We start from the raw sequence: 14,205 nt of genomic DNA, 5'->3' as shown, positions 1-14,205 counted from the left end.
TACTTTCACACTTAGAAAATTTTATAAGTAATAATGCAGACGCATCCGTTATGAACGGATGCAAACGTCTGCATTATCGGAGCGGATCCTTCTGATGACACATCAGACGGATCCGCTCCGAACGCTAGTGTGAAAGTAGCCTAAGATGGGTACGGGAAAATAATTCTAGCCCGATGTTGCAGGGTTAGAAACAGAAACCAGCTACCCCTAGAATCCCTAGAGGTCTGCTGTGCCCAGGGCGGCCCCCTAATGGTGGAGGTTCCCTGTCCCCGAACCTAGTGCTAACCGGTCCCTAGAAATCCCTACATATAAAAAATGCTCCAGGATGAAAAAAGTAAAGAATAAATGGTGCTCTATATGGATAAATGTCACCGTTACTCTCTAAAGATCAAAATCTGATAATCATTAGTAATACCCAAAATGTAATAGTCACTTGGGGATTACTAGTGACTATTAAATTTTGGGTATTACTAATGATTATCAGATTTTGATCTTTAGAGAGTAACGGTGACATTTATCCATATAGAGCACCATTTATTCTTTACTTTTTTCATCCTGGAGCATTTTTTATATGTAGGGATTTCTAGGGACCGGTTAGCACTAGGTTCGGGGACAGGGAACCTCCACCATTAGGGGGCCGCCCTGGGCACAGCAGACCTCTAGGGATTCTAGGGGTAGCTGGTTTCTGTTTCTAACCCTGCAACATCGGGCTAGAATTATTTTCCCGTACCCATCTTATTAAGTGTATACCGTGTCATTATGTGTGTTTTTCGTCTAAGGGGCTACTACTCCCCCACTGAGTAATCTCAGCTAATGTAGTCTTTTCACTGTTGGTATATATATACCTATACCCACTTAAATATTTATTAAAGGTAATTTTAAAAAGTCACTTCTTTTTTTCATACATGCTCTTTACTTTAAAAACTATTGTGACAATATATCTTATTATAAAATCTCTAATACTGATAGTAAGAATATCATATCAGACCTGATGATAATAATAGGTGCTGTTATCAACACAACAAAATCTGGACAAATTTTATGGATATGAATAAACAAGACAAGGTAAAGAGAATATGATAATTTTAAAGGGACACTACCATAAAAAATTTTTAGCACATATTGACAGCCTATACGTGAATATTTTTTTGGTCAGTTGAGGTCTGGGTGAAGAGACACCCAGTGATTGCTGAAATGAAAGGGACAGAATCCTTTAGCTCAGGGATCAGCAACCTTCGGCAGTCCAGCTGGGAAACTACAACTCCCAGCATGTAAACATGCTCGGCTGCTCTTCTAACTCCCATAGACGTGAATGAAGCATTCTGGGAGTTGTAGCTTCTGAACAGCTGGAGTGTCGGAGGTCGCTCATCCCTGCTTTAGCAGATAGCTGTGCCCCTTGATTTTTGTGGACAGTTGAACAGACAGAGCAGAACAGAAATGAAGGGGTACATCACTAAGCTGAGTCCTTCTGCATCTTCATGTTAGCGATGTCTGGGGGTCTTAGCCACCCAGGCCCTCACCGTTTGACCTGATAGATAACCTCTTAGTGCAATGCGGTTGACATTGCATATAGCATGCCGCACAATAACTATGACGAGGAGAAAATCTAGTCTGCAGCATTGGAGGCAAGCAAATGCTCTTCGGAGGGTTCAGATGACAATTGGATTTAGCCACTAAATGCCAAATAACTCTGGCACCTATGTATATAAATTCTCTCAGACTACGCAGCCCCTGATCAGTATGCCAATATATCTAACACCTTGCTGTCAACATTCAGAGGCTGAAATCAATGAAATTAGTGCGTCAATCTGGACCAAACTTGGCAAGGCTAATGTTCCTCATCAGTGCAGCTCCCGTGCAGTATGCTTCAGGGTGATAATAGGGACTGCAGACAAGGAAGACATAAAACATTGGTGAGGAATGGCAAGCCTGGAATTTAACAAGATCACTTTAACTCATTAACTAAAATGCAGAAATCGTAATTACCGATGAACAGCAGGGAATTGTTCTTGAATGTTCATAATGAACGAGATTAGACTTCTTCTCAAAGTTCACCTGTCACCTACAGTACACTGCAGGTAGCTCAGGATAGATTGAGAACCTCAAATGGCCCTGGAAACAAATTAAAGTGGTCCCATGTTGAAGGTGGGCCCAGTAGTACCATAGTGCAGCATAAAAGACCACCCCACCAAACTGAGTGCTACAGTGCAGCAGGAAATACTGCCCCAGAGCACATAGTACCTCTTCAGAAGCGACCCCTCTGTGGTGGCTAGCTCCAGCTGCTACGTTCCTGTTTACTCCTCTTCTGGCTGTCTCTAATGAAGATGTAGAGGAGGGTGCTGAGAAGGTGGGCCACAGTATTTAGTCAGCTCTACCTTCGGCATGCTGCCTGGTCTTTCAGCACTATCAAACATACAGGAGAATCCATTACTACATGCCTATTACATCCAGTAAACCCTTACTCTGATTGTAGATATTTTCTAACCTTATCTTCTCCATGAGGCCCAGACCACCATGATGACTTCCTTCAGCCATGTCTTGTCTCTGTAGAGTTTTGTCACAAAGGCATCATAGATTCCTCACTTTTCCATCATCTTTCCCAGCTTCTCAACATGACACCAATCCTTGTGCCCCAACAGTATCAACCTGCTGCTACCTCAGTATTGAGCCCGCTGTGCTTCCCAAGCCCCCATGTGATATGCTGCATAATTAATAGTGCCATAAAAACACTCCCTGAAAATACTAGTACCATACAAATATAATGTGTGCAGAATGCCATCAACAGTTATGGTGGTTCCCCTAGTAAGAATAATTACACCCTGTAGTGCCTTCATCAATAATAGTGCCCCAGTATTCAAAATGCTCCCTATAATGTCCCCAGTAATAATAAAAATGTTTCCCTATAGTGCTTCCAATTAACCTGACTCACATTCCATGCCACAGGTACTTATGTGCCTGGATGGTGACGATAAAGAGTTCCCAAATGGTCCCCTGGGCATCCACTTACTGGAAAGTTTCTTGGTAGGGTTTATGGCCAGACCGCCCCTGGGCTGATTGGAACCAATTTTTACTTAAATTACAGCTAGTCATGCCTAGTGTTTGCCCAGGATCAGAAAAAGTATGTGCAACTCCTTTAGTGTAAACTCACCAACTTCTTGATTGTATTCTCTAGGAGAGAGAGAGGCGCCACGCACAAAATTTATAGTGGTGCCCCACAACGTGTTGGCAAGTATGCTTTAAGATGGTGTCTACCATTTAGCACCATGTAGTCTTTAAGCCAGTTTTAGCACATGTGTATATGGGTTAAATCTCAGACAAATCCACATCATCTGCTTCTTTCCACAAAAACACAGATTTATGCAAAGTAATATGCCATAAAAGTCTGATGCATGTCCCACCTCTGAGACGCCCACCCATCTCTAGAACAGGGCCTCCCTGACTATTTCCTGCCTGACAGGGTTGTGCTACACTGTATCCCTAGCTTCCATACAAGTGAGTGGATATTAAAGAAGAAGCATAGCTGCATCTGATGAGTTACGTAAACAGTGTCACTTCTAATCACTTAAATGAGATCAACAGAAACAACACAGAACAGTCCGCTTGGCTGTTTCGTAGTCCCACCCTTCTCTGACCTCCACCTCCAGGTTTGACAAGGCTGGGGGAATCTCTGGCTGCTAGAAGAAGCTTATTGCATACTTTTAAACTATTAAATTCAATGTATAAATTATATGCAGCACGCTACTTAGCACCCCCTACTGGCAGCAATAAGCAGCCAGAATTTTAATATTTAGCTTCATGTTTGTGAAGGAGATTTGGAACTCTGTATCAGAAATTGGACAGCTGTGTTAGCTGACTCCCTATGGCAGCACATTATGTGCCTATGCCTTTGTAGTACAGACCTGCGCCAGGGATATAAGATGCCTTAGACAAAGGTGCAGTGCACCGTTGAGGTGTCACCACGTATTGCTGCTCTACGGAAGGGATGGTAAAGCGTGGTGCACCCCAATGGGAAATAAGTCCAGAGAGTCAGGGTCTGCTGTAAACCAGTGTGCTTCTATATTGGAGGAATTCAGGTACAAAACAATATAGGTGAGGCATTGGGCTGGCTTCTCCAGTCTCCTCCCTGGCAGAAGAAGGGTTTGAGGAAAGGCCTAAACTAGCTGTCCCTCTCTCTCTCAGAAGGCTGGCATCCTGGTCAAGGGCCCATGGTCTGTAGCTCAGTAGTCTGGGTGGCTCCTTGGTCAAAGGGCTAGTGACCCATGGTCTGTGGCTCAGCATCCCCATCTCAGCGCCTTCTTCTGGTCACTCATGCAGGCTGGTATGAGTCTCCCCTCCAAGCACTGGTCCCTAACTGCAGAACACTAGGGGCTCTGACTGCTCTCCTTATATATAGTTTTTGCTAGACTAGAACATTCTAGTGGGAGGGGTGGAGTGGAGAAACTCAGCACAAACAGATACATTGTTTCAGCTCCCGTCTGGTATAGACTTACATTAGAGCTTCAATGACACAGCAGGTTTTCCAGACAAAAACAAGTTTCCAGACATAACAACAGAGCTAAAACCAAACATATAAAAGGTCAGGCTGTCTGCTTTTTGGGGGTAAACAAGTCAGTTTTTTCCCCTCCAAAACATGGTGGTAAACAAGTCTGAGTTTTTTTTTCCCACCACAACATGGTCTTCTTTAAACCCTATGGCAGCTGTTGAAAATTACCAGCTTCTCAATCAAAGCCCTAACAGTCTCTCAGTATTCATTAACCCTTTCCACAGAGCCATGTAAATACAGTGATAATGAACAGGATATACAGTACAGACCAAAAGTTTGGACACACCTTCTCATTCAAAGAGTTTTCTTTATTTTCATGACTATGAAGGCATCAAAACTATAAATTAACACATGTGGAATTATATACATAACAAACAAGTGTGAAACAACTGAAAATATGTCATATTCTAGGTTCTTCAAAGTAGCCACCTTTTGCTTTGATTACTGCTTTGCACACTCTTGGCATTCTCTTGATGAGCTTCAAGAGGTAGTCCCCTGAAATGGTCTTCCAACAGTCTTGAAGGAGTTCCCAGAGATGCTTAGCACTTGTTGGCCCTTTTGCCTTCACTCTGCGGTCCAGCTCACCCCAAACCATCTCGATTGGGTTCAGGTCCGGTGACTGTGGAGGCCAGGTCATCTGGCGCAGCACCCCATCACTCTCCTTCATGGTCAAATAGCCCTTACTTTCAAAGTTTTTCCAATTTTTCGGCTGACTGACTGACCTTCATTTCTTAAAGTAATGATGGCCACTCGTTTTTCTTTACTTAGCTGCTTTTTTCTTGCCATAATACAAATTCTAACAGTCTATTCAGTAGGACTATCAGCTGTGTATCCACCTGACTTCTCCTCAACGCCACTGATGGTACCAACCCCATTTATAAGGCAAGAAATACCACTTATTAAACCTGACAGGGCACACCTGTGAAGTGAAAACCATTTCAGGGGACTACCTCTTGAAGCTCATCAAGAGATTGCCAAGAGTGTGCAAAGCAGTAATCCAAGCAAAAGGTGGCTACTTTGAAGAACCTAGAATATGACATATTTTCAGTTGTTTCACACTTGTTTGTTATGTATATAATTCCACATGTGTTAATTCATAGTTTTGATGCCTTCAGTGTGAATCTACAATTTTCATAGTCATGAAAATAAAGAAAACTCTTTGAATGAGAAGGTGTGTCCAAACTTTTGGTCTGTACTGTATATCACAACATATACTGTTTAATACTGTGTACCTGCATTTTATAAGTTAACCCTTTCAAGAGAAATAAAGTAAGAAGTTTATAAATTTGCATAGGGGCATATATGCTCTATCCACAGAATAGGTGTTTAATGGTCACTAGGTATGGTATGATCTTTGGCATTCTGACCATTGGGACGCACCAATCCATTTACTTCTAAGGTGGCACTCGCACGCTGTCCTCGACAGTCCCAGTGATTAGAACCCCAGCAATCATACACTTTACACCAATCATTACACACCTATGTGTGGATAGATGATAAACATTGTGAAAGGGAAAAGCCCCTTTAAAGGGCATCTGTCAGCAGTTTTGTACCTATGAAACTGGCTGACCTGTTACATGTGCGATTGGCAGCTGAAGGCATCTGTTATGGTCCCATGTTCATATGTGACCGCATTGCTGAGAAAAATGATGTTTTCATATAAGCCTCTAGGAGCAATGGGAGCGTTTCCATTACACCTAGAGGATCAGCTCTATCTGCAACTGCTGCACCCTCTGAACTTTGATTGACAGGACAAGGTTTGATCACTTTTACACTGCCTAGCCCTGTCAATCACAGTGCAGAAGGTGCGGCAGTTGCAGAGAGACCAGAGCCTCTATGTGTAATGGCAACTCCCCCGTTGCTCCAAGATGCTCATTTGCCTATAATAAAAAAAATTCTCTGCAATGCGGGCACATATGAACATGGAACCAACATAGATATCTTCAGCTGCCAAGTACACATGTAACAGGCAGGACAGTTTCCTTCGAAAAACACAATGGGGAACGATTAATGACCTAGAAGAAATATAACACAATTGTACAATTCTGTTATAATAGTATGGTCCATTTTCTGTGCCTAGCAAGATTGTCGTGGTCCGTAAAATGGTGTCCTCCTTTGCCCTGGTGCCGTCATTACTTCAGGGTAAAGTGAACATCTGGTAACCAAGTCCCAGGATATGGATGTGATGCATCTAGAGTGAATGACTTCTTTTTTCCAATCAGCTTCTGATTTGCAGTGTCTCACTGATTTGAACCCTGTCTCATTGACTCTTTTAACCTCAAATTCTCTAAGACACTTCTTGAGCGTCACTGATTGAAATGAGCACTTTTTATTGAATTGGCATTCTGATTGTTACTCCCATCACAGGGAGCTTTTAGTCCAGAGTCGCGGGTTGACATTTCTCCCTAAGACCTGTTTAAAGTAATATTTCTTATTGAAACCTGTTGATATTAGGTACAATAGGAGCATTTACTTGGTGGATTTACTTGAAGAGTCCATGCCATGGCTAGAACGTCAGATAATTTATTTAATCCCAGGTGGAAGAAAATATAAACACTTAAAGGGAACCTGTCAGCGGCAGAAACCTCCCCAAACCGCCAGCAGTACCTTCAAGTAGCCAGCAGCATGTTTCTAATGATGATTTTCCTCCTGCAGTTAGATGCGGTAAAAGCAGGAAAAAAAGGGTTTTTTTAAATCTCCTGAGCATGCTATCTTCAAGTCACGCCTGAAGTCAAGGGGGCAGCGGCCTCCTTGCTTCAAGTCAAGGTAACCGCGCCCCTTCCCTGCCCCTTCGCCTTTGACCGACAGCGCTTATGCAGAGAGTTCGGCTTGCTTTGCCGAACAGTCGTCTGTCAGTCACAGGCAAAGGGCCAGGGAAGGGGGAGCGGTTACCTTAACTTGAAGCAAGGAGGACGCTGCCCCCTTGACTTCAAGCGTGACTCGAAAATAGCGCGCTCAGGGGATAACAGAAAGTTTTTTCCTGCTTTTACCGCATATGACTGCAGAAAAAACATAGAAACATAGAAACACAGAATGTGTCGGCAGATAAGAACCATTTGGCCCATCTAGTCTGCCCAATATACTGATTACTATGAATAGCCCTTGGCCCTATCTTATCATCATCATTAGAAACACACTGCTAGCTACTTGAAGGTACTGCTGGCGGTTTTGGGTGCTTTTTGCCGCTGACAGGTTCCCTTTAATGGTGCATTCCGACCAAATTTATGATATAGCCACAGGTATTTATAATTGATGTCGGTTCTACTTCTGGAGAAGGAGAGTTACCCATTCTACAATACAAGGCAGTCATCATCGGCCACTGATAGGAGACTTTGGTAGATATTTTTGCAAAAACCTAAGCATTTTTAGAGGTGGAACCCCCACCTATCAGACATCTATGGACCTTTGATACAGAAGACAAGGCACCCCGCTAGAGAACTTAAGAGGCCAAAACACTACACCTCTGATCAGATACTGATGACCTCTCCAGAGGATAGAATAACAAAAGATAAGCAGCACTTACAGACTCCAGCAATTGGAAAACATATATCTACTATCAATAGGAGCGATGGTGCTTGCGGGTAAAGATCCTGGCTGGGGGTCCCAACATGTACGACAAATACGCAAAAATTTGCAGCACTCTTCCATTCATGAAAAATCCTGTCTTTTTATTTTAAATCAGCAGCATAGTGTCTTTCATGAATGGAAGAGTGCTGCAGATTTTTACGCATTTCTCTCTAGAGGATAGGTCATCAGTATAAAAGTCTCAGAAAACCCCTTGAACTTCCTCTTTGTTTGGACTTTTGGCACGGCAAACAGCTTCACTTACCTCTTAGTCAGACCATCACTGCGACCAGGGCAAGCCTCACTGTAATGACTCAATTAGAGCATCACACATTACACTAATCAATGCAATGTCCTTCTGGGGGCATCGTTACCAAGAGAACAATAGAGCTGTCATCTCAATTCTACACCTACTATCATCTTGCGGATTAACCTGCAGGTAGCATCTTCCCCTTACAGCAGCGGTAAACTACCAATAGAAATCCTATCTCTATAGGAGGTCTTATCATTTGTGCTGGCTGACAATATTTAGAATTTCCTTTTCAATGGTATAGTACTGCCGAAATGAAAATGAAATTACAAATTTCTGATGGAAGTGTCCCTTTAATAAACGTTCATACAAAGTAAAAACTGGGTTCATGTTAACCATTGCACTTCCACACGTATACCGTTCATTGAGATATATATATATATACAGGGAGTGCAGAATTATTAGGCAAGTTGTATTTTTGAGGATTAATTTTATTATTGAACAACAACCATGTTCTCAATGAACCCAAAAAACTCATTAATATCAAAGCTGAATATTTTTGGAAGTAGTTTTTAGTTTGTTTTTAGTTTTAGCTATTTTAGGGGGATATCTGTGTGTGCAGGTGACTATTACTGTGCATAATTATTAGGCAACTTAACAAAGAACAAATATATACCCATTTTAATTATTTATTTTTACCAGTGAAACCAATATAACATCTCAACATTCACAAATATACATTTCTGACATTCAAAAACAAAACAAAAACAAATCAGTGACCAATATAGCCACCTTTCTTTGCAAGGACACTCAAAAGCCTGCCATCCATGGATTTTGTCAGTGTTTTGATCTGTTCACCATCAACATTGCGTGCAGCAGCAACCACAGCCTCCCAGACACTGTTCAGAGAGGTGTACTGTTTTCCCTCCTTGTAAATCTCACATTTGATGATGGACCACAGGTTCTCAATGGGGTTCAGATCAGGTGAACAAGGAGGCCATGTCATTAGATTTTCTTCTTTTATACCCTTTCTTGCCAGCCACGCTGTGGAGTATTTGGACGCATGTGATGGAGCATTGTCCTGCATAAAAATCATGTTTTTCTTGAAGGATGCAGACTTCTTCCTGTACCACTGCTTGAAGAAGGTGTTATCCAGAAACTGGCAGTAGGACTGGGAGTTGAGCTTGACTCCATCCTCAACCCGAAAAGGCCCCACAAGCTCATCTTTGATAATACCAGCCCAAACCAGTACTCCACCTCCACCTGCTGGCGTCTGAGTCGGACTGGAGCTCTCTGCCCTTTACCAATCCAGCCACGGGCCCATCCATCTGGCCCATCAAGACTCACTCTCATTTCATCAGTCCATAAAACCTTAGAAAAATCAGTCTTGAGATATTTCTTGGCCCAGTCTTGACGTTTCAGCTTGTGTGTCTTGTTCAGTGGTGGTCGTCTTTCAGCCTTTCTTACCTTGGCCATGTCTCTGAGTATTGCACACCTTGTGCTTTTGGGCACTCCAGTGATGTTGCAGCTCTGAAATATGGCCAAACTGGTGGCAAGTGGCATCTTGGCAGCTGCACGCTTGACTTTTCTCAGTTCATGGGCAGTTATTTTGCGCCTTGGTTTTTCCACACGCTTCTTGCGACCCTGTTGACTATTTTGAATGAAACGCTTGATTGTTCGATGATCACGCTTCAGAAGCTTTGCAATTTTAAGAGTGCTGCATCCCTCTGCAAGATATCTCACTATTTTTGACTTTTCTGAGCCTGTCAAGTCCTTCTTTTGACCCATTTTGCCAAAGGAAAGGAAGTTGCCTAATAATTTTGCACACCTGATATAGGGTGTTGATGTCATTAGACCACACCCCTTCTCATTACAGAGATGCACATCACCTAATATGCTTAATTGGTAGTAGGCTTTCGAGCCTATACAGCTTGGAGTAAGACAACATGCATAAAGAGGATGATGTGGTCAAAATACTCATTTGCCTAATAATTCTGTACAGGGTGTATATATATATATATATATATATATACCGCCTAATAGCAGTCACACATATGGATATATAGTTCGGACTGTATAGTATATGTATAAGGCATATTATCTGTAATATCTGAACCCAAGTAATATTACAGTATTCATTACCTTTACATTCCGCCTACCCAGGAAACAGAGCAGCTTCCTACTTTAATGTTTGATGTTTTTTCTCCTATCCCAGAAGACTTTTGGTGTGAGATGAGTTTATAGAGAGGCTATAAAAAGCTTTCACTGACATCCCACTCACCACCTGCCAATGTGGCACACGTGCCTCAAAATGCAGAGTGCACGGTGAGATCCAACATTTAACCTTTTGGTTGCCTGCCGCAGTGAATTCTTTTGGAAAAAAAACGTCATCATTGCGATCTTTAAAATTCTGATCTTCCAGTCTATTTTATCCTGTAGATCCCAAAAAGATTTTCAGGAGGGCTTACACCCTGTTGATAAATCTGCCGCATGCTGCACCGTAAGAGAGACGGCATCGCCTGGTCTATCTACTTTCATTAGTGAAGGATTGGCAGAGCAATGATTACCCTAAGATAGAGTTTCACAAGACAGTTCATGTAATTACCCAACCAATATCCAATACCACATGCATAAAAATCACACGGATGTACCCACTGGTCCATAGGGTTAGTAACAGGGGCGTAAGCTACAGGCTCATGGGCCCTGGTGCAACGGTTCAGCTTGGGCCCCCCTTCCCGCAGTGCTTTGTAGCCAGGGGGCCGGGAAGCACATAGCCTTAATACTACGTGAAACAAAATTTGAAACAGCAACCCCCCCACCCCCCCTTCACTATGCCAAATTTTTGACCTAACCCCTTCCCTCCAGCCAGAAGTTGCTACCTCTGCACCCCCTATAGCTATGCCCCTGGTTAGTAAATCAATAAGGTCCATTCACATCCAGCAACAATAGAAGCAAAAAAAAATAAAAAATTTGCTTAAAACATATGCTTTATTCTTGATCCCTTAGAAATATATATATATGGCATTCCAGCATTAAAAAAATGTTTTCAGGTGCAGTGACCACTTGAACACAACGCATTTCGAAGGTATCCCGTTCTTTTCCAAAACATAAAAGTGGTCACTGATCTTGAAAAAAATAAGAAAAGCACAAGTTTTAAAAAACTGTTTTATGAATTTTTTTTGCTGGATGTGAAAGGACCTATGGTAGAGTGGTTCAAGTCTAAACCAGGAATGCCTAACCTGCGGCCTTCCGGTTGTTGCAAAACTACAACTCCCAGCATGCTCAGACAGCCTACAGCTATCAACCTACCACAGGGCACGGTGGGAGTTGTAGTTTTACAACAGCTGGGGGGCCATAAGGGCCAGTGTGTCTCAGCAGAACTTGAAAAGGGGTAGACACATTGGATTGGTCTGGTTTCTTAATATCTGGACTCCATTTACAAAGGAGATCTACTAGGCGATTCTTCAGTAACTAGTAACTCAGGCAATGATTTGGAGGGAGGACCACAAGAAATTGTATGTCTCCTTACCATCTGTGAAGGGGGAAGATTTATTAAGCATAGTAAGCAACATAAACTGGAGTATGCGGCGTGCAATGAATCTATGTTATGCTTTGGACACTTTTTAAGAATGGCTAAAAATGTGCTAAATTTATGAAAGACCTATCTAGTAGTGTCGTACAGATTTTTTATGTGCGTGAAGTGATATAAATGTGTCTAACGTGGCACATGGTTGTGCTAAATCTATTAAGCCATAGGCAGAGTTTTCATAAATTTGGTCACAATTTGCACAGTTTTTAGTAGCTCGCACACACTTGATATCGGTCCTAGCTTTCGATGGTCATGGTAAAATGAATGAAAGCCTTCACGGCTTCAAGTGGGGTACCTCAGGGATCTGTTCTGGGACCCATATTGTTTAATATCTTTATCAGCGAAATTACAGAAGGCCTTGATGGTAAGGTGTGTCTTTTTGCTGATGACACAAAGATTTGTAACAGGGTTGATGTTCCTGGAGGGATACACCAAATGGAAAAGGATTTAGGAAAACTAGAGGAATGGTCAAAAATCTGGCAACTAAAATGTAATGCTGATAAGTGCAAGATAATGCACCTGGGGCGTAAAAACCCAAGAGCAGAATATAAAATCAGTGATACAGTCCTAACCTCAGTATCTGAGGAAAGGGATTTAGGGGTCGTTATTTCAGAAGACTTAAAGGTAGGCAGACAATGTCATAGAGCAGCAGGAAATGCTAGCAGAATGCTTGGGTGTATAGGGAGAGGCATTACCAGTAGAAAGAGGGAGGTGCTCATGCCGCTCTACAGAGCACTAGTGAGACCTCATCTGGAGTATTGTGCGCAGTACTGGAGACCATATCTCCAGAAGGATATTGATACTTTGGAGAGAGTTCAGAGAAGAGCTACTAAACTGGTACATGGATTGCAGGATAAAACTTACCAGGAAAGATTAAAGGACCTTAACATGTATAGCTTGGAAGAAAGACGAGACAGAGGGGATATGAGAGAAACTTTTAAATACATAAGGCTCCATTCACACATCCGCAATTCCGACTCATTAATTTCACCTGCAATTCCGATACCGGAAAAAAAAAAAAACATGTCCTATTCTTGTCCGCAAAACACACACGGATGTGTGAATAGACCCAAAAGGGAATCAACAAGGTAAAAGAGGAGAGAATATTTAAAAGAAGAAAAACTGCTACAAGAGGACAAAGGTGTAAAAGTAATATCAGGAAGTATTACTTTACTGAGAGAGTAGTGGATGCATGGAATAGCCTTCCTGCAGAAGTGGTAGCTGCAAATACAGTGAAGGAGTTTAAGCATGCATGGGATAGGCATAAGGCCATCCTTCATATAAGATAGGGCCAGGGGCTATCCATAGTAATCAGTATATTGGGCAGACTAGATGGGCCAAATAGTTCTTATCTGCCGACACATTCTATGGTTCTATGTTTCTATATGTTTACGGCAACCACCTTGAAGAGACTGGAGAAATATCAGAATTGTCCTAATAACCAGGGGCGTGTCAGGTTACTCTTTCTGATTCTTACTTATAAAACCCTGTGCTCTCAACTGACTTCTGTCTGATATATACTTTCCACACTGCAATGTCTTTCACTTTTTTTCCTTTCTCTCTTTTCTCTTCTTTTACACCTCGTCTAAGTTACCAAGACCCTACTCTGTCGGCGGCCACTACTCTTGACCACATTCCCACCTCTGGGGGAGACCTAAAGTGTCAACGTCCTCGCACACTGCTTCGCCAGCAGAGCCTCCAGCAACCTCTCAGCCTCCACCAAAAGCACAATAACTGCCAGCCAACCACCAGCCAGAGCCTGGGGCAGCTCCAGCTGCAGCAACAACCTCCATCATCCAGCAGCAGTAATACCAGCAATCCCCGTTCCCAACGCACGGGCCAGAACCGGACCCCAACCTCAGCCGGATCAAAGCACAGGTCAGCTGGCATCAGGAACCGGACCGACCCGGGCAGTTTAGACTATATGGTTGGTCAGATTCGCAATCGTGGCCTGGACATGAAATCTTTCCTGTAAGTCACCCTCTGTTTCTTTGAAGCTATTTGTTTTGTTTTTTTCTGAAATTCTTTCTTCCTTTCTTCTTTGTCTCCTCCATAGAGAAAAAGTTACAGTAAGAGCATACAGTATAGAGAAAAATATACTAGAAATACTACCCATAAGTACTGTATATTTCAGTGTCCAGTATAGATCAGATGTCTAGGATAATGTCTTCAAGGTGAAGGTGTCTTGAAGAAGAGTTATTTTGTTATGCATGGACTAGGCCTTGAGAAGCCAAGATGTGGCACCCAAGTGTGAGGGTC

At 42.5% G+C, this 14,205-nt stretch overlaps 1 protein-coding gene across 2 annotated transcripts in view; it reads left to right on the top strand.

Moving 5' to 3' along the window:
• SYT7 (synaptotagmin 7) overlaps positions 1 to 14,205 on the top strand; it is a 384,370-nt gene that overhangs the window by 253,513 nt on the left and 116,652 nt on the right. The window contains exon 6 of one of the 2 annotated variants that reach the window (XM_040409404.1): positions 13,537 to 13,917. The exons of the other annotated variant lie outside the window; for it this stretch is intronic. Coding sequence (XP_040265338.1) covers positions 13,537 to 13,917 — 381 coding nt within the window. The remainder of the gene's footprint in view (positions 1 to 13,536; positions 13,918 to 14,205) is intronic. 2 annotated transcript variants of the gene reach the window in all.

The sequence above is a fragment of the Bufo bufo genome, chromosome 10 (genome assembly GCF_905171765.1).
Source record: "Bufo bufo chromosome 10, aBufBuf1.1, whole genome shotgun sequence".
NCBI classification, from domain to species: Eukaryota; Metazoa; Chordata; class Amphibia; order Anura; family Bufonidae; genus Bufo; species Bufo bufo.
The sequence above is the reverse complement of the archived record's forward strand: the minus strand, read 5'-3'. Positions and strand labels throughout refer to the sequence as shown.